Source organism: Choloepus didactylus, chromosome 9, assembly GCF_015220235.1.
Source record: "Choloepus didactylus isolate mChoDid1 chromosome 9, mChoDid1.pri, whole genome shotgun sequence".
NCBI classification, from domain to species: Eukaryota; Metazoa; Chordata; class Mammalia; order Pilosa; family Megalonychidae; genus Choloepus; species Choloepus didactylus.
Genome location: NC_051315.1, coordinates 46,147,576 through 46,171,541, shown reverse-complemented (window position 1 = coordinate 46,171,541; position 23,966 = coordinate 46,147,576). Strand labels below are relative to the sequence as shown.

The window sequence follows — 23,966 nt, the reverse complement described above, 5'->3', positions numbered from 1 at the left end:
TGCATATATCAATGAAAAAAATATCAACATGGACATAATATTTAGTGATAGGAGTCAGAGGCAAAGGCATATATACTATGTGTTATTTCATTTATCTAATGTACAAAAAACAGGCAAGCATAACCTAGGGATGCATACACCGGTAATGAAACAATAAGGAAAAACAAGAAAATAAAGATTAACCCTAAATTCAAAGTAATGATTATCTCCAGCAGATAGAGAAGAAGATGGGGGATGGGGATATGGGGGAAAGGAGTCTTCCAAGTTATGGAAATGTTTTATTGCTTATCCAAGGTAGTGGTTCTATAATATTTTTAATTATTCCTTAAAGTGTACCTAAGTCTTATATACTTCTATATGTCAATGCTATAAATTATCAATAAAATGAAAAAAGAACACTAAGAAAGCAAATTTTAAAAAGCATAATTACTTGGTTTACAAGTGCATCAGAAATAATCTTTTTAGCCAGTTTCTGATTTAATATCCCTAATTTACATGAATTTCTGAGATAGAAAGGCCAGTCCCTGCTTAGGAGTCAAACTTCCCATGACATAAGGATAGGATTTCCTTTCTTTCCCCACCTTTGTGCTCTCATTCTTTGTGTCTTGCCAGTGTATTTGTTTGGCTGACAGCCTTAAGAAAGAGAGAGAGGGACATACAGGGGGACAGAGAGAGAGAGAAAGAGTAAAAGATAAACAGAGAAAGAGAGAAAGGGTACATGACCAATAGAATAAAATTTATTTCACTTATCTATGTATGTGTATGTCAGTGGTCACACTGAAATTATTTCTTATGTGGGTATGGTCAAAAAAAAAAAAAATTGAAAACCACTACTCTCAATCCCATGGTTAATAAATATCAAAGCTGGATTCAAGTTTACAGCTTTCAGGCTAATGGCCTTGTCTCAAACTGAATGGAAAGAATGTAGTCTATAATTACTTCAAAAACTCCCCCACCAAATTTACAAATACACCCATGTCTGCATTCACCTTCCTTCCTCTAACACAGGGAGCAACTCTCCCACTCTTAAAGAACCAATCGTTCCACGTGTGGTTTGGTTTTCATCCCCTTTCACCTCTACAAGAATTTCTCTTTGTTGGTTATGCTCCTTTTCTCCTACATATTCAAGCTGACAGCTCTCCTTAGCATAAAAATATGCTGAAATAAGTTATATTTTAAAAATATGTACCTCCCTTAACCACACATTATCCTCTAGCTACCATGCTGTTTCTCTGCTCCTCTTCTCAGCCAAAAATCTTGTTACCTGCATATACTCATATCTTCTCTTCCTCACCTTCCAGTTACTGTCACCCAGTCTGATTTACTTTGCCCCTTGCCCTCCACTGACACTACTCTTATCAAAACCATGAATGAAGTCCATATTGACAAGTCTAATGAACACTTTCCAGTCCTCATCTCACTGACTTCACAGCAGCATTCAGCTCATCTGACAACTCTTCTTCATAAAACATGCTCTTTTTCTTGGCTTCAATGCCATCAACCTTTCTGCTTTACCTGCTGTTTCTTTGGTCACTTGACAATCTCCTTTGCTAACTCCTCCAACAATATGTAAATGTTGGAATGTCCAGGATTTGATTCTTTATCTCTATTTTTCTTTATCATTACATCTCTCAAAGGAACATCCCTAAACACTATACTTTAGTTTTAGTTTTTAAATTAAGTCTTTTGAGAGTCTTTTTGTCTATAGCTTTTCCACTCTATCCATTTTTCCCTTGCAATTTATTTGTTGAAGAAAAATATATATATATAAATTCATTCTGTTCCTTCTGATTCAAATTCCATAGGGTTTCTACTTGGCATCTTCTATTTTACATCTGTATTTTATTTTTTCCTCACTGAGAATCCTGGTTCTCAATGACTCAAGAATGTTACAATTATAACTTCATATTATTACTCATTTATATTATCCCACATTATATACACAATACTCTTGGAATAAAATATCAATTTGATAATAATAAAATAATTTTGGTTATGTACTTATTCTTTCTCCTTTTTTATATTTTACTGCATTTATATTGTCATGGATTTTGTAAATATTATACTTTCTTCCTTTTAGCCCTATTTAATCTTAATTCTATAAGTAAATCTATATTTACTGATCATGACCAGTCTTTTTATCAATGTCTCTGTTGTCATTTTGATTGTCTGGAGCCTATTTTCTAGAAAATTCTCCTGGAATTGCTCATGGAAACATTTTATGAGTTTTGACATATTGATAACAGTCTGTCTAAGGCCTTTATAGATAAAAGTCAGTTTTGCCTGGATATAAAATGCCTTATTTACAATTTTTTTCCTTAGCATAAAATGTCAAAAGGCCATTAAAAAGACTGATAATTCTCTGATTTTCTTTCCTTTATGGTGACTTGATCTTTTTGCCTGATTGCACCAAGAATTTTTTATGTTCATTTTCTTTACAGTACAGTAATTTTGCTAGACTATATCTTAATGTTGGTCATTCTGGGTCAGTATTCTCACTAAGTAGTATTCTCTTTCAAAATACAGATTCAATTTCATTTCAAGGAATTTTTTCTTAAATTATAGGTGTTAGTATTTGTTCTGGTCCCTTCTTACCTCCCACCCCACCCCCCACCCCAGGGACATCTACTATAGCGTGATGGATCTTCTTTGCCTTTAGTCTATATCACTTTTTCTTGAATCCTTTTAATCTCATTCCTCGTTTTTTTTCCAGGCTTTTAAAAACTTCTTATTTGGAAATAATTTCAAACTTACAGAAAAGCCCAAGAATAAGACCAGTATATCTTTTACCTAAATTCACCTATTGATAATATTTTATTCCATTTGCTTTATCATTTGCCTTTTTTCCCTACACGCGTGTACACATATATATACACAGACACACACACACAATATTTTTTTCTGAGCCATTTGAGTGCAAGTTGCATACTCCATAGCCACTTATGCCTAAACATATCTGTATGTATTTACAAAGGATAAGAATGGTACCTTATTTAATCACAGAACAGTTAATATGGTAAATTTAACATTGATACAATACTTTCATCCAATTTACTGTCCATATTACAAGTTTGTCAATTGACCTAATATGGTCTTTAGTAGCATTTTTTTCTCCAGTATAGGATCCAGTCTAAGATCAGATATTGCTTTTAGTTATCACGTCTCTTTAATTTGCTTCAATCTGAATCATTTCTACAGCCTTTTGCCTTTTATGACAGAGATGTTTTTGCATAGTCTCATTTTTAAAAAAACAATGCTTTTCATTTTGGGTTTTTGTTTTTTATTTTTAAGTGTGTTCTACTTTTTTCTCTCTATTTATCTTAAGCTAGGATAATGCTTAACCTAGGACTATCAGGTTTTTTTGTTCATGTGTTTCTTATAGTTTAGTCTTCATTTCTGAAAGGTTTTTCTGAGTTTTGCTCATTGTAACCAATGTTATTCTTTAATACCTTGTATCATTTTTTTTAGGTTTTAAAATATTATATTGGCTTTTAGTTTATAATTTTAATATATTTTGTGTGATGCCTTTCTGGTGTACATTCATTATTATTCTTCTCTTTAATCTGTTTTCTTACATTAACTTCAAGATCTGATCATTTTCTTGTTTTCATTTATACTTAAAATTAGTTTTCCTTAACCTTTAGAATAAATTGTGGTTCAGGATACTTCTTCTGACTTCGGGGCTCTTAAGCGCTCTCTTTTGTTTTATTTGTTTACCACTCAGAAAATGTGGCATCTTACTTTCTGGAGAAATCTCCTCCACTACTTTCATCTGGAACTTTTCTTTCCTTCTTCTCTGTTGTTCCCGTGCTTCTCAATTTGGATTATTTTTGCAACGGTTTCGTCTCATCATAGGAATTTGTCCTGGAGGTAAGTTTTGACTAGTTAGTTTGGGAGCACCTGGGGCCCAGACTTCTCTGGCCCCTTCAGACTTCATGCAAACTCCTTGTACTTTTCCATTACGAGAGAGTGCAAAACTCCTCTCAGGTTCAGATAACTTTCCAGTGAGTATCCTTTGGCTATTTTAGTGTTCATAAGTCCATATGCTGCCCATTGATTTCCTCTAGTTCCTTCTGCAAAGATATGGATACAATCCAGGTCTTGTAACTGTCAGTAGTTGGTCTTCACCCATTCATACTCTGGGGTATATGGGCATACTTTATCACCTAGTTTTCTTGAAGATGATCCCCATGGGTGTCTGACTTTGTTTTCTTGTTTGTTCTCTTCCTTTCTGTGGGCTGATTTGAAATTTAAAAACTATGCACTTCTGCCACCATCTTCCCAGAATTCCCCCAGACTAAACTCTTGACCCTGCCTGTCTTTTTTTCATTAAATATGCTCCTTCCCCAAGCCCACTCCATCTCAGTAATTACACCACTACCTACCATGTTATGCAAACCTGAAACCTGGGAATCATTCATGATGCCCTCCTCTCTTTCACTCTTAACATCTCATCTGTCATCCTATTGACTTCCTGGCCTATATGTTGGAACCACACTGCTGATAGAGGACATTTGCTATGCATAGTGGCTGCCTGGCCACACCATTCCCACCTTTGGGGAATGTCCCATATTATGTATCCATCTTCTAGATTAGAAGCTAGAGACTCAATTCCCCTTCTCTCTTATGGTCTGTCCTCTGCTATTTAGATGCACGCATATGAGACTTCAATTCATAAGAGAACTATGTGAGAAAGCAAGAATCCATCTACTCACAGGGCTGGCAGCAGAGACCTTCTACTTTGGAACATCAGTTGCATATGTAATGTTATAGCATATAGTACTCAGGGTAGTTGGTGCAAGCGATGGTGCATGAAATTAGTAAAGCAGCAGTGGGTCTTTAGTAGAGCAGTCTTCTGGTGAGGTTTGAACATCCTCCATGGTTAGATACCTCAAATGCTGATCCTCTGCCTTTCCGTAATTTATAGGAACTACCTAACACCCTTTAATAAATTGTCTTTCCATTTAAAATAGCTTGAGTGGATTTTGTTATTTGCTACTAAGGATGCAGTTATACACTGGTCTCTTTTCAGTTTCTCTAATGCACCAACCACAGTCTAGCGACCATTATAAATTATCCCTCCATCTCTCCAACTTGTTGTGTCTCAACTATCATTTCCACTCTCTTCAGAAAATAGGGAGAGGGGAACCATTTCATTTTCTTTTGAACATCATCTTAATTTCTGAGTGGTTTCCACTCAGTGGAAGAGCCAACTAGAAACTGAGTTTCTTTGACTTCAAAGAGCTTAGCCATAAGCAAAATCCTATATAGTGTTTGCAAAAATCATGGAAAGGGTGTGCTTCCTACATCTAGCATGTATTTGGTTATTTTTTTAATGATGCCCACATTTCCTGAGGTTCTATATTGCCTTTATTAAAATAACTTCATTATCTCTGTAGCTGTGCTAGACTCTAAGTCTAGGACAAAGAAGTGGAAAAAAAAAAGCCATTTTGAAGATAAAAGATATTTTTTTAAGGAAACTTGGGAGAAACTGGAAACTTTTAAAATCAGGACTTGGCCAGAAAAGTCATGAGAAAAAAAACTTTTTAAGTCTTTAGCTGAATCCAGAAAGGATGAAGTTTACCTAAGGAGAGACTGGGAACTCTATAGCTCTTTCCAACATCTGATCTATTTATTTGGGAAAATGTTGTATGCCTGCTGATGCTTTGAGGATGAGTCCTCAATAGTTTACTGCCCAGTGTTGGTAACTACAGAGAGGTTCTAGGGGGAAAACTTGCAGGAACTTAGACACTAAGTATTTAGGGGCAGTGGCTATTTCCCTTTGAGACTTAATATGGAACGGTATTATAATAATAGAATTCACAAGCTATGTGACCTCTTAATGAAATCAAATGCACCTCTCAGTCCTCAAGAAGGACTGTGCCATCCAACCTGTCCTGTTCTTACATGTTAAAAATCTATGGAGACCGAGCAAGAACCGGCATCCAGGAACAGAGCACTTTGCTCCTCCCTCAGAATGAATGGAGACAAGAAATCTGATGTTTATGTCCAAGAAAAGCAGAATTTCATCCAACACTTCTCCCAGATTGTCAAGATGCTGACCGAGGATGAGATGGGGCACCCAGAGACAGGAGATGCTATTGCCCGACTCAAGGAGATCCTGGAGTACGATGTCATTGGAGGCAAGTACAACTGGGGTTTGACATGCTGGCAGTGTTCCAGGAGCTGGAGGAGCCAAAGAAGCAGGATGCTGATAGCCTCCAGCAGGCCCTGACTGTGGGCTGGTGTGTGGAACTGCTCCAAGCTTTTTTCCTGGTGTCAGATGATGTTATGGATTCATCCCTCACCCGACGGGGACAGCTCTGCTGGTATCAGAATCCAGGCATAGGTTTGGATGCCATTAATGATGCCATGCTGCTGGAAGTATCTACCGCCTGCTGAAGCTCTATTGCCGGGAGCAGCCCTATTATCTGAACCTGATCAAGCTTTTCCTGCAGATTTCCTATCAGACTGAGATTGGGCAGACTTTGGACTTCATCACAGCTCCCCAGGGCAATGTGGATCTTGGCAGATTCACTGAAAAGAGGTACAAATCCATTGTCAAGTACAAGACAACTTTCTACTCCTTCTTCCTTCCCGTAGCTGCTGCCATGCATATAGTGGGCATTGATGGGGAGAAGGAGCATGCCAATGCCAAGAAGATCCTGCTGGAGATGGGAGAATTCTTTCAGATTCAGATGATTACCTTGACCTTTTTGGGGACCCCAATGTGACTGGCAAGATTGGCACTGACATTCAAGACAGCAAGTGCAGCTGGCTGGTGGTTCAGTGTCTTGCAACGGGCCTCTCCAGAACAGCACCAGATCCTGCAGGAGAATTACGGGCAGAAGGAGGCCGAGAAGGTGGCCCGGGTGAAGGTGCTGTACGAGGAGATGGAGCTGCCAGCTGCCTTGACACAGTATGAGGAAGACAGTTACAGCCACCTTCTGGGTCTCATAGAGCAGTACTCTGAGCCCCTGCCCCTGGCTATCTCTTGGGGCTGGTGCACAAGATCTATAAGCGGAAAAAGTGACCCGAAGAGACTGCGAGGGCTAGGAGGGGAGGCTCTTAATAAATTAGTCTAAACTTAAAAAAAAAAAAAAAAAAAAAAAAGAAAGCTATGAAAGACGGTTTCCAAATACTACAGTAATTCCTCTTTTTGTACTCAGAAATCCTTGTACTCTTTTTCTTTCCTTACCTTCAATAGTATTTGAGTCTAGTTTTTTTCCTGCTTAATATAATTCAGGTTTACATTTAAATACATGTTTCTCATGTCACTGTAGACCTCACAAATTTCATCAAATACCTCTTCTTCAGAGAATTTATTATTTTATATGTGGGGAAGTGAATATGGGGAATGAGTACTTGGATTATTTTCCGTTTTGCACATTTTCTTAGACATGTCAATATTATTTAGCACCACATATGCTTAAAACTCCTAATATTTATAAACAATTTTGACAGGAATTTGCCTACATTTCTTTAGACATTTTATAAATACTGTTTTAATCTGAAATGCTTACCTTTGAAGTAGAAAATGCAATTCTCAAAAATATGCCCTGTTGCTATTGAAATAACATTATAAACTAAATCTGGGAAGATTACTGTTTCAATACAATATTTACTTTTAAGCTTACTAAAATAAGATAAAACTTTTCCTAGAAGTGAAAATAATTGACATGCTAAAGGAAATTCAGCAGAGCACAACATGAAATTGTACCCACATGGATGAGAATCCTGCTATCTGGAAATAAAGGATCCAGATAACAAGAAGAGAATATTTTCTTACTCATGTTGTTATGGCAATTTGTTTAATTGCTTATAACTGGATTAAAAGGCCAACAGAAGCCTCACTGCTTCTTCATTTTCATGCTTCTGGAAAATTTGCTTTTTTCTCACTTTTTCTTTTCAAATCTATGGCTTCATTCAATTCAACTAAATCTCCAAATTCTACAACCATTAAAAAGAATTAAGGGGTCCTGCCCAGATCAAGTGAGATGATTCAGGGCTCTGTCTCCCCGACAGAAACTTTGAACAACCAGCAAGAACTGACAGAAACATCTTTCTCAAAGATCCAGAAAACAAAGGACTGCAGTAACAGAATGAATGCCAAATCAAGAAAAAGGTTACTTCAAATTGGGAGGATCCTGTGATACCCTGGTAGGCCCATCCCCCACCCCTCCACTGGCTCATCATGGAGCCAACCTCATGCTCCCAGTGGGCAGGTCCCTGGGGCCAGTTCTGGAGGGAGCAGAGTAACCCTTGTGTACCTCCTGGAAGCATGTATGTCTGACCAATCTGCCTAATGATGGCCTGAAGGGCTCACTGTCCCAGAATTTGCCCTGCATATAGAAGGCAGCTCACCAAGTTCTCCTACAGAATGCTGTGGGAGAGTAGTCAAGTCATGCTCCTGGTGCAAGGGATTACTGGCTTTAGGACACATAGTGCAGTACCCAGGACCATGAGGAAACTGTTTTCTAGAGGAAAGGGCACATTTGGAACTGTGTGAATGGGGTATTCCTATGGCCACAACACACATGCTTATGATAAGACATGTTCACAGAAAAGATCAAAGAGATGCCTATGCTTTGGCCTGGAGCTATTCTCCAAAGTCATTGTATGGATAAATCCTGAAGGAGAACACTTGCACAGGTCAAACTGCAAACATTGAGAAAGGGGTTTCGTTTTATTTTTGGTCAGCTCCTGGAATTCAAGGAAAGCTCTGTCATAACACTAGATAGATATATGCTTAAGGAACAGAAACTTAAGGAACAGATGCCTCAGAATTTAAATTCCAGTGCTAGCACATTGAAATACCAAAATGGCCAGGTTTCAGTAAAAGATTACAAAACATACAAAGAAACAGGAACTGATGGCCCAGCCAAAGGAGAAAATTCAAGCATTAGAAGCCATCAGTGAGGAGGACCAGAGCTGGTTCATACGAGACAGAGTTTTGAAAAAAAAAATGGTTCAAAAAACTAAAGGAAAACATGGACAAAGAACTAAAGGAAATCAGGAAAATGATACTTGAACACAAAATATCAATAGAGAGAAGGTAATTATTTAAAGGAATCACACTGAGCTGAAGACCTCAGTAACAGAATGGGTTTGTGTCCCTTTCTGCCAGGGGTACCAGGGTATTTGTGGTCCATGACCAATTTTCTGTTTATATTTGGAATTCGGGTTGGTTTCCTGGAGATGCTGTAAATTCAAACTCCAAGCCTGAACAAGAATCGGGCATGGAATTTGAATGTGTCAGGGGGTTCCATGTTTTCCTCCCACTGGTTGCCTTGGCAGAGACAGGCAAGATTCATTAGGGCCTCCTGTGCCGGTGGGCAGATTGTTTTCTATTTGGTCTTAGTTCCAACATCCTACTTCACCCAGTGTGAGACCTTCTATCTGTATGAGCTTTAACCCCAAACCTCCTTATCAGGTATCAACTCAGGTTGCCACCCCCACCCCCCCTACTTTAAGTTTCCGTCCCACCCACCCCAGCATGTTTTGATTCTCTTTGAAAAATATCTGAAGTAGCTTTTCTAGAAGTTTACAGTGTTTTGTGGTATGTTATAATGCTCTCCGTCTTGCAGAACCCAGTAGAATTCTTGCTTCTTATGACAGTAGTTTGTAACTGTCTTCCTTCCTCTCTAGGCTCCCTTCTCTCTCAATATTTCCTTACATTTTTTTCTCATCTTCCTCCACTTCATAACAGTTTCTTTCCTCCTCTAGTAGCATCCTTTGACCCTACAGGCTTCTGGATGTGCTAAGACAACCTGAAAAAATAAATGGCCTTATTGCCTGGTCTTTTACTATCACTATACACCAAAGCATTTACACAAAGGGCAATGTGTTTTTGGGTTGATGCAGGACAATTTTATCTTAAAACTTCAAACTTTGATCCTGTAGAAATATTCGCTGGTGTTGCTCTTCTTCTCTTCTGTCTAGGGAGTATTTTAGATTTAATCATTCTGATAGCTATTGGTGTGTTAGTCATTTTTTTTCTCAATGCATTTATGACTCTGATGAGCTGTTCTTTGAAAAATAACTTTGTTCTACTACTGTATCTTAAGGGAGAGTGCCTGAACTGGCTGATGCAAAGATTCAGGCTACCATGTTAATATATTCCTGTATTGGACTTGAGAACATTAGGCTAAACAGTCTCCATGCTCTTTGACATTACCATCCCTCCGACCCTTCCTTTGCTCTGATTTCTCACTCACCAAGCAACCTTGTCAAAGCCATTTGTCTTCTCCAGTAGAACAAAGAAACCCATATAGAAATGTCAACCAGCCACCATAAGTACATCAGGCCCCATAGCATGAGCTTTCTCTCTCTAAATTAGAATTTGGTTTTATAAAAACCACAAAACAGATCTCACTAAACCTTTACTTTTTAGTGTAGTGAATTTTATACATATATTCTTCTTTTGGAAAGCCAATTGTTTTATTAGCCAAAAAGTTGTAAAATGTTTTATCTGCATAGACACTGAGATCTATTGCTGACATCGCTCACTCACCAGCTTTTTAAATGCCATTCTCTCCCACAGCTACTGCCCTAGCCCTGTCATATCTGAACTCTCCTTAGCTTTTAACAAAAGAAAGGCTTTGGAAATACATCCTCTTCACAGGAGAAGGAAATTTTTATTCTGAAATATAAAATATTCAGAATATAAATATTCTGCTTAACTTTTTAGGTGTTTTGAAGACACTGGCCTTCACAAGTAGGAGAACTGACTAGTTTAACAAGAAAATGATACATTTGGAAGCCTCAGCTTACCTTGAATCCATTTCTGTGCCCTCTCCCCAAATGTGGGACATCATGGAAAGTCAAGTCTTGGTCATCCACACCCAAACCTGGTTTTTTGGTCCTTGTCCTTATCATAGCCATATTCCGTCTTCTCCCACTCATTCCCAATGGACTTATGATTTGTCACTGTTCTGATCAGCAGCCTTCAGTGACTTCCCATAACCTAGCCAATAAGGTCCAAACTCCTTAACCTCACTTTTAGGGTCCCACACAATAAAACCCCAACTTATTGTCCAGATCCGCCAAACAGGATCCTTTATTATTCTGGTCATTTGTCCTTTATTTCCCTCCTTTGTCTTGTTTCATGCTTTTCTCTTTGATGGCAATAGCCTCCCCAGTGTGTCTAGCACTGAAGGTGGGATCATGAAGTGTAGGAATCATATCTGAGTAGTGAGTCAGTGTTTACAGCTAATCATTTACCCATAGCAAGTGGGATTGGGTGACATTTTGTTTGGTCTCATCATTGGTTTTTGTTGGCTATGATGTGAGGAATTGTAAATTCAAAGGAGCTTAAGCTCAGATGTAAACAATAAAGTGATGTGGAAATGAAAAGAAAAATCCACATTTTTAAAGATCTGTTCTTTCTTTCTAACAGGATGGGGCAAAATAAGATTGCTTACATATTTTCCATAACTCTGGAATTTCTACAGTGTTTCACGACGTTAACAATGAAGCTTCTGTGGAGAGAAACAGACATTTCCAAGAAATTTTGGAAATTTAGAAAAAATAGACTCAACCCTAAATTACTACTTTTTGGTAAATTAATTCTAGACTAATCCTCTATAAAATACATCATATTGGTTTCTAGGTTGTTTGCCTGGTGAATTTTTAAGCTGCTTTATACTTAAAAAATAATATTTAAGTCATATTTAAGGTTTCCCAAAAAGTGGTTTAATGGTAGATTTTGTTCTCAAGTGAAAATTGCTATGCTCAGTTTTTTAAACAATAAATGTTAACTTCATTCTAGACTGAGTGACACCTTTTGGGGGGGGGGAGGAGTAGAAAAGCAAATCAGAAATGGGAGGAAATCATTGAGGAGTGAATAATGAAGCAGGTTGCAAGTTAAAAGTATTTGTAGTTATTCATTTTAGGAGACATAGGATCACAGAGCCACTGGCTATTATTTTAGGATTCTTAGAAGGTAGAAATAGTTCTAGAGGATTTCATAAAGAACATTATATAAAGCTCATTCATTTTTCAAAAGTGATACCCTGATAATTAAAGATTAGTTTTCTTAGCTCTAGTCCTGAGGTGAAGATTATAGAACAGGTCCTCAAAAAATCGACGTAAAGTATAGTCGTTTAGAGGCACACAGATCCTGTAGAGAACAATATGGCTTTATGAAACGCAGTATGTGGCAGACAATTTTAATTTCCTCTGTGACAGGATGACAGGACATGTAGCTTAGAGGCTAGCAGTAGGCCCACTTATCTGTCTTTTATTTGAGCTTTCAATTCTATCATACATGTGATGCCCAACAGCCAGCTAGGAAAATAAGTTTAGCACTGTTTCTCAAGCCGCAAGCCCTGGAGAGTTCCTTGAGAATTTTTTATTGTTGTATTCTTGTATAGATGATTATCTTTTAAAAAATATTCTACCAGTTAAAAAGAAAAAGCTAACTTCTGTTTTGCAGTTTAAAAAAATGCAACTGAAAGATCTTTATATGGAATGACTTCAGTTTCTTAAGTCAGTGTTTTTCAAAATGGTTTGGGTCCCCAGATGTATTCCGGAGGCTGTATAACTTGGTCTCAGCAGGAACCAGATGGCACAATTAAACTGGGTAGCTGGAAGAACTTACTAAAGGGACTGTTTACAGTAGGGTGGCAGGAGTTAGCGAAAGCGACAAGGGACAGTGCAGCTGGGACCATGTGTTACCAGCCCGGACCTGAGGGGTCTGGAGAACCTGGAGAGGACAGCACTATGGCGAGACACTGACAGGGCATGTGGCCTGTGATGGGGCACACTGGTGCCCTGCCATGACCCAGCCTTAGGAACATGTGTGAGCCCATGAAATCATGTGCAAATTTGGGTGCATTTGTGGAAGTGTGCCTTTTTCCGCAGAGAAGTCTATAACTTTCATTAAGGGTTCCTAAATAAGTCCCAAGTGCTAAGCACTATATTTTTAAAAGAAGGAAATATGATTCAAACTCACTGTTATATTCCTCAAATTAACAGTTTATAGCCGTTATTATGCACCTACAGGGTGCAAAGCACTAGATAAGTTCTATAACTAGATACAAATAAACCGGAAGAAATTGTGTACCATATTTTGTAACACAGATTGAGTTTTACTAAAGCGATTATTCAACTTCAACTGTTTAATGTGTGGGTTTTTTGGAGTGAAATATGGGAGACAATCACTGGTGAAGGTTCTTAATGACCTCACATAACAAGTTACATTGAATAATATACATACATTGCTCAGAAAAGTTGCCCAAATTATAACATTTGCATAAAGTTAACCTGACAGGTACTCATCTATGTATTTGTTTTTTATTTATTGTGGGTTTTTTGTTATTTTTGTTTGTTTTTTTGTTTTTTTGTGGATTTTTTCAGTTTAGTTTTTGTTTACATACACACTTATATAGCATTATGTGTATATACACACACTTTATATTAAACAAACATATATATAGCATGTGTATATATACACACATAATATTGCACACACACATCTACATAGCATTGTGTGTATATATATACACATAACTTTATATTACATACATATATACATAGCATTATGTGTGGCCATATATATATACACACACACACACATAACTTTATATTATATACACACGTAAACATTCATTCACTCTTACTATGTGCCAGGTACTGTGCAGTTTGCTGGAGATGGAGATATAAAATGGTTAAGATACCGTCCCTGGCATTGAGTAGAAGTCAAGTAAAAGAGCTTGATCTTTACATAACTGTTCCAGAGCAGACTTCCAGAGGTTCATGTGGAGGATCTCTTCTGGATTCATGGACCATCCATTATTCTAAATCAGTGGCTCTCCACCCTGGCTGTGCATCACTGGGGGGAGCTTTTTAAGATAGTGTCCCAGTCACATTCCCATAGAGGAGACATGAGCCTACCAAATGAATACAGGCTGAGTCGTCCCAACCTAAGTATATGAAAAAGGATGAATGTTCCCAACACAACATATGAATGAGAACAGATTGACATCTTTCTAGTGCAAACCTAGTACTAAAGGAACAAGGAGGGAAGGAATGATGAGCTAAGGTAGTTAAACTTGGAGACCTTCTGAAGGAAGTGAATTTGGGGCTTGGTTTTGACAGAGGAGCCTATGCTATATGAGTAAACAAGATGTTCCAAATTTTACCACAATTGTACATGAATGGTACAGACAAGTTCCCTCCCCACAATGTGAGATGTAGTGAGAGGGACCACTGGGGAGAAGCTTTGTTGAGAAGGGCATGAAAAAGGAAAGGAGGAAGGAGTCTTGCAAAGACTTAGGGCATTTTAGTGAGAGTTTTAAGGGAAAGGCTATGAAAAGGATTCATTCTGCATTTAAGAAATATTTATTGCATACTTAGTGTGCACCAAGCACTGTCCTAGGGGCTGTGTGTACAGCAGTAAATAAAATGAATACAGTCTCTGCTCTCATGAAACCTATAGTCTGGGCACTAATCATTCAGTAATCACAAGTCAAAGCATAATTGCAAGCTGTGATGAGTATCTTGAACGCAGTGTGGAGGACACTGCTGGAGGCTAGGGGCGAGGTTGGGAGGAATCTGATTTGAAGAATAAGAAAGGCTTTCCAGAGGTAGAGACCTTTGAGTTAAGGTTTAAACCAAAGAGCAAGAGTTAACCAGGGGACCCTTCAAGTAGAGAGGGCAGCAAAAGGACCTAAAATGGGAATAAATGCTGGCATTAAGAGCCCCCACTATCCTACAACACCACTGTGTGAAACAGGAAAAGGCCTCCTCTCTGAGAAGATAGGGTACACAGCTAGGTGAACAGGGTATGGGCTGGATTTCCGCCCCACTGTCCCCTCAGCTGAGCACTCCTGTGTGGCAATCACTTACAAATTGTGGCCCTGAGTACAATTGAGGAACTGAAAGGCTGTGTGCCTGGAGAGCAGAGACAAGGGGGAGAAGTGGGACAAGAAGAGAAGCACAGACAAGCTGGACCCAATCATCAATGCAGGGACCTATAGGCTGTTCTAAGGGCTTTTGTCTTCATTCTAAGACCAATGCGAAGTCTTTTAAGCAGGAAAATAAAGCAATCGAATTTCAGGAATGGTGTTACCAGACCTAGGCAGTGGATTCTTTTGCCCAATGTGCTCAAATGACCAATTCCAGAGACACCAGAGTTTCAAAGAGAGAAAGAGTTTTATTGCTAGCATGAAGCAGGAGAACAAATGGCCTATCGGTCCAAAATCTGTCTCCCTGAACTGCAATAATTCTAATAGTTTTATAGTATCAAAAGATGGGCAGATTTTAGGATAAGTACAGTGGCCCCAGATGATGTATTTAGAAGTGATCTAATTAGTGAGCATACACAGATTGAGTACATGCTTAGTCACAGAACATATGTAAGAAAACGGCAGCCTTAATGTGATGATGGGCATGAGTTTTAGTGTTATACTGAGGTATAGGTGACTTGTAGGTTAAAGTCTAAGCTACTGTGCATGTTGGGTGGGCCCATTTTGGTTAGATTCAGCTTCAGTTATCAAGATAACTTTGGACTTGGGGTGGGGTAGTTCTGGGCTGACCCAAGGCCCTTCATTAATAAATAATAGGGGCTGTCTTTAGTGAGCAGAAGACTTTAAAGTCAGAAAACTGGATAAATGGGTGCAAGTGAAGTTGAGTCACAAGGTTTCTACAATCATAAGGGCACTATATAAAGGCTGTACCATCATTATCAGAGATCAAGGCAGCTGGATTACAGTTCAGGTTTCAGGTATTTCCCTGTGTCTACTGTAATATACCAGAAAGTAAAAACGAATGTCTATGTAATGATTCAGTAATCATAATCAGTCCTTAAATCCTAACTTCTCAGTTATAATGGGAGCAGGGAGATCAGGAATGGGGCTCCTGCAGGGGTCTAGAGGAGAGAAGTTGATGTCCTGGACTTGAATGGGTGCAGAGGGAATCGCATGAAGTGGACAAATTTGAGATATATTTAGGAGAATAAATTAATAGGAGTTGGCGATTGATTTGATGTGGGTGTGGATTCGACATGGGAATGAAGGAGAAAAGAATCATCAAAGAAGTTTCCTAGGTTTCTGGCTTGTGCAGCCAATACCACTTACTGAGATGGAAATGCTAGTGGGGAAAATACATGCACACACTCCTAGTCAGGAGCTGCGAGGAGGGCTAAATACAATTATTTCATTCTTCTCTCTCTCACATCCTCCCCTCTCTCAGTAAAAAGGAAAGTAAAGGTTTTCTGGGAGTAGTCAAGACAATAGTTCAAACTGAAGCTCAGGGAGGGCACTCTTAAATGGTTTCCATGTCCAAAAAAATATGAAACAAAGTGAAAACCCCACCAGAAAAGGACTGGGATGCTATTCCTCCTCACTTTAGCTCCGATCTTTGTATTCCATGGTCAATTATCAGAGTACCTTGAAAATTGTACTCCAAGCATTTCTGTTGTCAAATGAAGTTCCCAAATGGATTCACTTCTCAGGTTATTGTTTATTGTTGCTGGTTAAAGGGGAAAACTGTTCCTGAGTCAGGAACAAGCCACTTCAGACTCAACCAGCCTAAGAGCAGCTGAATGCCAGTAGAGGATCCCACCCTGTGCCCCATGAATGGTTTTGTTCCGGGATCCAAATGATCCATAGTATTGATGAAATTAAACTTTGAGCCACAACCACATAAACATATATGCAAAACATTACATATTATACAAGTTTGACAGTCACCCTCTCCCCACCCGCAGCCATGCTTCCCAACTCCTGAGTGTGTCAGCATTAGAAGAAACCCCAAGGCTGGATCAATTCATAGAGCACATGTTGTAGCCTGTAGGTGACACTGTACCTCCCAGAGGATCAGGTGGGGCAGGGGTCTAGGCAGGGGCTGACCAAGCACCTGCCACAAAGCCACACAAAAGGACTACTTTAATAACCTGAACTCAAGTCAAAATCCAATTGTTAATAATTCCTCAGCCTATTTGGTTAATATTGAAATGGAAAAGAAAAATACAACCTCCTCCAAACCACATTTCCTTAAAAAAAAAAAGTAAAGAAAAATTGCTAGAAGGCAATTTATTCACTTGTGATTTCTGAAGAAAAATGAGGGTCTCTCTATGTGTTACCAAGGGTTTGCATTTGGAAATCAGGGTGTAATCCAATGTGGTTATATTCTGTGATAAAATCATAAATATAGGCATACGTAAACCTCTATTCCTGTTCCACAGTGCACTGAATTCATGCAGGGCGAAAAGTAGAAGTAAGGTCACATTTTCCCAAGGGTAACTTTTCCATCTAGAGCTACATTACACTGACACTTTTTTCCATAAATATTTTGAATGTGCCTGATCAATTTCTGTCACTTGTCCAACACCTAGAAGTGCCTGACAACGTTCTAAAATGAATCTCTGGACCAGTTTCAGAAACAGACTAGCTGGTAACAGTATCTACAAATGGCTGATCTATTTTGATGTGAGCTTAATTAATGCTGCATACGAAACTCCAAATGTCACAATCCAGGATTTTTAAAAAAGTAATTATTAGGCCAATTCATTTAACATTCTAGAATGAAATTTGAATTTGATTCAATGCAAGTATGAATTCCTTTTACAATAAATTCAGTTTTTCAAGGAAAAGAAATTTTATAAAATCACTTCATTACAACTTTAGCATGTGGATGAGAACTATATGAAAAACGCCACAAATGGCATATGACAAATAGCATATTACAACGTGAGCTACAGACTTCCAGGGGAAGGGTGGGCTGCCCAGCTATGATGTGTGACTATGGAATCCAAGACGCTGCTTGATGAACTTGGAGATTAGGATCTGGGGCCGTTGCTGGTACTCAATCAGAACACCATGGGCCGAGCTGATCTGGTCACATTCCAGTCTGTCGAGAAGTGTCACACAGACCACAGCAGCTAGAACAGTGAGTATCACAATTACTGAAATAAATGGGTTTATCTCCTGTATAGAAAAGTAAACCAAACATGCCAATATCCCCAGCACATATACTTGGCATTGTTTTCCCTGTAGTGTAGACGCAACCTGCTGAACCCTCTAGCCTTCCATGTAATTCATATTTCTGTGTAATCCCACCACACAGTTCATCTGAAAAAGTTAATTGAAATTATTTTGAGCATTCCCAGTTTTTCCCCCTCCTGACAATTGGCTAAATTCAAGCTTGGGAAAACAACATGTTCAGGATATGACAAGGAGAGATCTTTGCCATTCAAGACACACACTTCTGGCTTCCTATCATATTTGTGGTTCTTAGAGAAGGCTCTTCTTACTTGAGCCTGTTAGTAGAGGTTTAGCCATTATTCCTGAAGTGATGCTTTACTCGTTGAAGCAATGTTTGAGTCTGCTTGCTGGGACTCTTGCTGAGATCCTCTGTATTTGAAGAGTAAAGGAAATAGAGGAGATATATGGAATGCTGACCTCAGGAAATATCAATAAAGAGGAGCGCTGACCCTCATGAAATTTGAAAAGAAAAATAAATGAATTTCTTAAACGTAAGAGAGAGCAAATTATCATTTAATTTCTAAAGAATTGGATTAAAATCTTATGACAAGAAACTAGAGAAGTTTTTGTTTTAAGAAAAGTGATCAAAAATATTTTTGAGAAAATGAACTTCTTATTTTTGAGAAGTCACCAGGAGGGCATCATTAGTTTTGCTTCACTAGGAAGGACCAGAGAGAAGAAATGGATTCCATACAATTTTTTAAATTGTCAGTGTCAAATCTTTGATTTCAAGGAATCTGGTTATACATGTTGAAATCAGTGTCACCCACTTTGAATTAACAATAATGTCGTAACTGTCATCTTCATATGCAGCATTTTAAAAAAAGAATTCAGTATATCTGGGATTAGATATGTCTTCACTAACAAGCTTTGAGGGCATGGAGGTGGAGTTGGGTGAGAATGCAATATTTTCTTCTCTGGCCTCTCTACTGCTTCAGGTTCTTTAGAAGATATGGATTTGGAAAGGAGAAATATACTGTAATTATAATAGATGCTATTTTTTTGTTGTTTCAGTTCTTTCTTTTTGTCAGCATTTATGGTATCATTTAATCCTTAAAGTCATGAGCTAGGTTTCATCATTATCCCCTTTTTACACATGATGAAACGAAGGCCTGGAAAGGTCAAATGAATGGCCTAGTGTGAGACAGCTAGTAAATAACCAATCAACTCCCATCTTCCAATACTGCTGAGAAGACTTTCCCATCTTCCAGCCACTCCTCCTCTGAGCTGCCACATGGTGAACCATTAGGCAAACCTGACCTGATCTGTGGGTCAAACTGACCCTCCTGTTCAGTGAATTGAAAAGCAATGAAAATATTCAACTTGGGCTGAGTCAAATATTTCATCACCTAGGAACTTATTTATTCAAAACTCACTTGCTTGTAATGATAAACAAGCAAATGGGAGATCTAGAAACTTCCCCCAGCTTTTCAAGTTAATGATCAGCAAGTCTGTGAAGCGTGACATCGGCTGGCAGTAGCAAGGAAAAATGGAAAGTCCTTCTCTAATCCTTTACTTGGCAGAAGGATGAAAGGAAACCAGTGCTCTGAACTTTCACAGAGCGGGATCAGACTTTAATAAAATGTCTTTTCTGGAGATTTCACCAATGATGCCAAAGACAGAAAAGAACAGGTCCCAGCAATCTCAGTGGTGTTTTCTTGACCCTGCAGACCCCATTAACAAGCAGCATGTAATAATCTTGTCACCTAAAATTACTGTTTCCATGAGCAATTAAAAGTGACTAATTACCCACAACAATTTGCTGAAATTCAGCCTGACAGCTTTGCTACCATAATCCTCAGGTTGGACAGGGAGGGTGGCTCCTGTGGAGGGACACTTAGAAACTTAGCTGTCACCAAGGAGGTTGTCAGCTCACTGACCTCAGGCTGGGGTGTGATGGGAACACACAGGTCTGGACATGCAGCTCAATGTATCCTGAGCTGCACTAGGAACTTGTAGGAATTCTGAACCTTTCAGATCATTTATGGCCCCTTTGAGAATCCAGTGAAATTCATAGTTGGAACCTCTTTTCACAAAACTATACATATGCTTAGATACACAAAATATCCATGTATAATTATAGGGGGCTCAGAGGCCCCAAAGTCCACCTGTGAATCCTTAGGAATCCAAGGACACCTAAGGACCCCTGCTTTAGCCCCACTGCCTTGATTCAGAATGGACTCCCAATAGTTTTCCTGTGAACGGTAGGCAAAGATAGCAGGGCTAGGCACAAACACCCAGGTGCACAGTGGAAGCCAAACAGAGCAGCTCTCGGAAAATAGCAAAGCAGCAAAAGTTAGCTTTGGTGTTCCCAGCCTGGCCCTTATGTCTTCTCCTCTTCCATCCCTCCCTGGCCTTTTTCATGGCCCCTTTAGCCCCTCAAGGTTTGAGTTTATTAAGCAAACACCACCTTTATTCCCTATATGCCTGGTATATTAATCAACAACCCAGAGATTTTGCACTGACTGTATCTCTTGTGAGACATCAATCTCAGGCTGTTGGCTGCTTATCAAAAACCAGATGGTGAAAATTTATATTCAAACTAATGAGCATAAGAACAATTTGTTCTACATAGGTGTTTCTCAAAATATGGTCCACCGGCTACTATACCAGAGTCAGAATTTAACAATGCAGATTCCTAGGCCCTATCCTAGGCATATAGATCCAAAATGGGGGGTGGGGAAGGGCAGGAATCTGTTTTGTTGTGTTTTTTTTTAAAAGGTCTTCCCAATTAAATTATTTGCACATTAATATTTGAGAGTTATTTCTTTAAATTCTTTAAGCACTAGCTCTGAATCAAATCACGTTACCAAGAATGTTTGCATCCACACTCTAGTAATTTAGATCCCCAAAGAAATGCTGAATTAGAACCAAGATTAAGCATTATGGCCTATGAAGAATTGTTCCATAGCTCTAATAAAAGTGTTATTGAAGACACTGTCCATTAAAATATAGCTGATAACTTCACTTAAGTTTAACATTTGTTTAAAGCTTTTGCCTTGTGACAAACCACAAATGCTTCCTTTTTTCCACATAAAGAGGGCTGTGCAACCCAGAGTATTTTCCATTTTCCACTTGACCACCAGGAAACTCAGAACTAAACCTAAAGTATTGCACTCCTGGATAGCCTCTTTGATATTGAAAATCCTCATCCACTCCCTTAAATACATGCCTATTATGTTTACCCTTGTTTAAATGATATTATTATACACTCATCTTTTATTGAAAGCTGAAACTGATGCTTTTTCAAATAGGTGAGAATAAAAATAATCTTTCAATAGATAAATATGTTGCTTTTTCATACCATATGGAATAGTGGAGGGACTGTGGTTCAGGAGACAGATCTCAGTTCTAGTCCTTCTTTATTTCAGTCTAGCCTTGTTTCCTTGGGCAAGTCTCTTACTCTAGTCCTCATTTCATTCTTTGGTTGGGTTTCAGAGACCTCTCCCAAGTCCATATCCTCAGTTTGTGTGCCTCCTGTGATCTTGTCAGTGCGAGGAACATGCTGTCATCTCTAGATGGAGATCAGCTTGGGGGCTTTGCACTTCTGCTGGAGGCTGGACCCCCAATCAGGCAGGAGTCAGGGTGGGCAGAGGATGGAGCCTGATGTCCTGAGGTGGGGATGTGGGGAGGTAAGGGAGCCTCGAGCAGGAGGAAGACAGGAAGCCTCTCTGGGGTCAGCAGAAAGGCAAGTCACCAGTAATACTAACCATAAAAGGGGGTGAGTCAATGGCCCTAAATGGTTGATGTGTGGGTGTGTTGGCAGTGGGGAAGGGGGATGGAGTGTAGGGAGGTGGAATTAAAATGAATCATATAAAACTATAGACTCTGACCTTGACTGAAGAAATGCAAAAACTTACCAAGCAAGAAGAAACAAACTGTTTTTTTTAAAAATCTTGGCTCTGTAAAAGTACTAAGTGAATGACCTACCATTCACTTTGTCTGGTTTCCCAAATATGATAACTGATTTGGGGGACTAAATAATGGTTATGTGTACTGCTGAATAAGTATCAACTTAACATTTTCTTTGATTCTAACACAAAACTCTCTTGGTATGTGCTCAGCCCTTAGGGTTTGTCTCCTGAAGTAGCACAACTATCTGTCACAACTTTTAAAATTTAGAAGACTGGACTGACATTTTTAATGAACCTTGTGTATCATGGTGATGCTTCTGGGAAGAAGCAGCATAGCAGGATGCTAAGGGGCCTTGAGTCAGACAGAGCTGGGTTCACATTGCAGCTTGGCTGCTTATTAACTGTGCAAACTTTGGAAAGTTACTTAACCTTTCTGAGCCTCAGTTTCTTTTTCTCCTGTGAGTGTGAAGGGAATTGGATGCCTCATGCCCTTGTGTAATGGTTTTACAAAATCCTAATTTTTCTCCATTTTAGAGTCAAGAAATGCTCCAGCTTCAGACTGAGTATAATCTTTATATTCTTATTGTAATATCTTCTTTACTTTATCAATGATTATGGTGCAGTTTCTACAGCCCAATATCCTCTTGGGACTAGCAGAAGAATATAAAAATGGAATTAAAGTCAAGATTCTGCTCCCTTTCACTGAACTGTAATAAATTTTTTGAAGGCCTAATATATCCCCAAAGTTATATCTGTCAAGAGAAATAACACTGAATTCTTCCTTTAAAGAAAAGCAACAGTGAGTGCTGCAAACAACTAAAGACATAGAAGAGGATTTAAGCAGAACCTAATCTTAGATAAATATTAGGTTTCATATATTGCCATGCAAGCAAGTGCATGTCTAAAGGCAGCAGTGTTTTTAGAAACTGGATACAAACTGAACATGTTTATCACAAGTTCACCGTGAAAAAGATTATCTTTAATCAGAATGTTAGGGGTTTAATTAAAGTAGATTTTACTCTCAGAGGCAGATATATGCATAATATGAACTGATAGATGAATGCATTTGTTCTGCATTGTACAGTGGGTTTATGTTATTCTGAAGATTTAGCCTTTGGATGTAGAATAATTTGATGAATTCTATTTCCCTTTACCCAAATCTTTGTAAGCAACGAAGGATTCCCACTACTTTTCTCCAGGATAAAGAGCTCAGGATACAGCAGTTACTAATGGGTATTGATGGCCTCCTTATAGGTACTTTGTCCACCTTCAAATGTCAAGAGACCCAGGGCCTGCAAATACAGCAGAAAAGTATTTCTATGGACCTTACTGTATAGGGAAACTCAATTTTAAGACTTTGCTTTCTCCTCTTTGGATAGTTAGGAGGCATTACTAAGTCTTTGGGACAATTCCAAGCCACTAGTGTGGCTGGGAAAAAAAGGACCCACTTGAGTTTGCTATGGCTATTTTCCATGATAAAGGAGAGTCCAGTAGCCATTTTTTTCATGCATTCATTTTTTCATTCCTTAATTCATTCAGAAAATATTTATTGACTTATTGAATACCCATGTGGCAGGCATTACTTTAAATGCTGGAAATACAACAATGAAATGACAAACAAGGTCCCTGCTCTCATGGTGCTTATATTCTAAAGGAGAGATAATAAATACATACCTCCATGCATTAATATCTGTAAAATAATCTATATAGAAAAAGACCAGAAATATATGGTAAATGTAATGCAGAAAAATGAAGGTGAATGACTTGATTGTGGTCAAATGAGTTTAGTTTAGGTGTTTATGCCAGGCTTCTCCAAGAAAGGGAGATTTATGGTGAGATCTGATATTAACTGTAAGGATAAGAAGTAGTGATCCACATGGACCCAAGTCCACCTTCTGCCAAGTAGATGCAAAAAGAACTGTTTCTGCATGGGTCCTCACTTGGTGACCCCTCAGATCTTTAGAAGACCCTTGTTTAAATAAAAAATTATTTATAAGTGGAAGCTATCAGCCATCATCACCTTAGTATGAATTTAGATATTGGAGAGACAGAAAAGTCTCTCAGAGAAGGTTGCCTGGAGAGACAGGGAGAGATGGGTCATTACTAGTGGGGGCTGGAGGACCTT

At 38.7% G+C, this 23,966-nt stretch overlaps 1 protein-coding gene and 1 pseudogene across 3 annotated transcripts in view; one reads left to right on the top strand and one right to left on the bottom strand.

Annotated features, from left to right (window-relative positions):
- Positions 1–23,966, bottom strand: part of UPP2 (uridine phosphorylase 2) — a 90,204-nt gene that overhangs the window by 25,307 nt on the left and 40,931 nt on the right. For 2 of the 3 annotated variants that reach the window (XM_037848951.1, XM_037848950.1), the window contains exon 8: positions 15,216–17,884. The exons of the other annotated variant lie outside the window; for it this stretch is intronic. In XM_037848951.1, coding sequence (XP_037704879.1) covers positions 17,733–17,884 — 152 coding nt within the window. In that variant the 3' untranslated portion in view covers positions 15,216–17,732. Of the gene's footprint in view, positions 1–15,215; positions 17,885–23,966 lie in introns of those variants that run through there. 3 annotated transcript variants of the gene reach the window in all.
- On the top strand, positions 5,811–7,033 carry LOC119543991 (annotated as a pseudogene).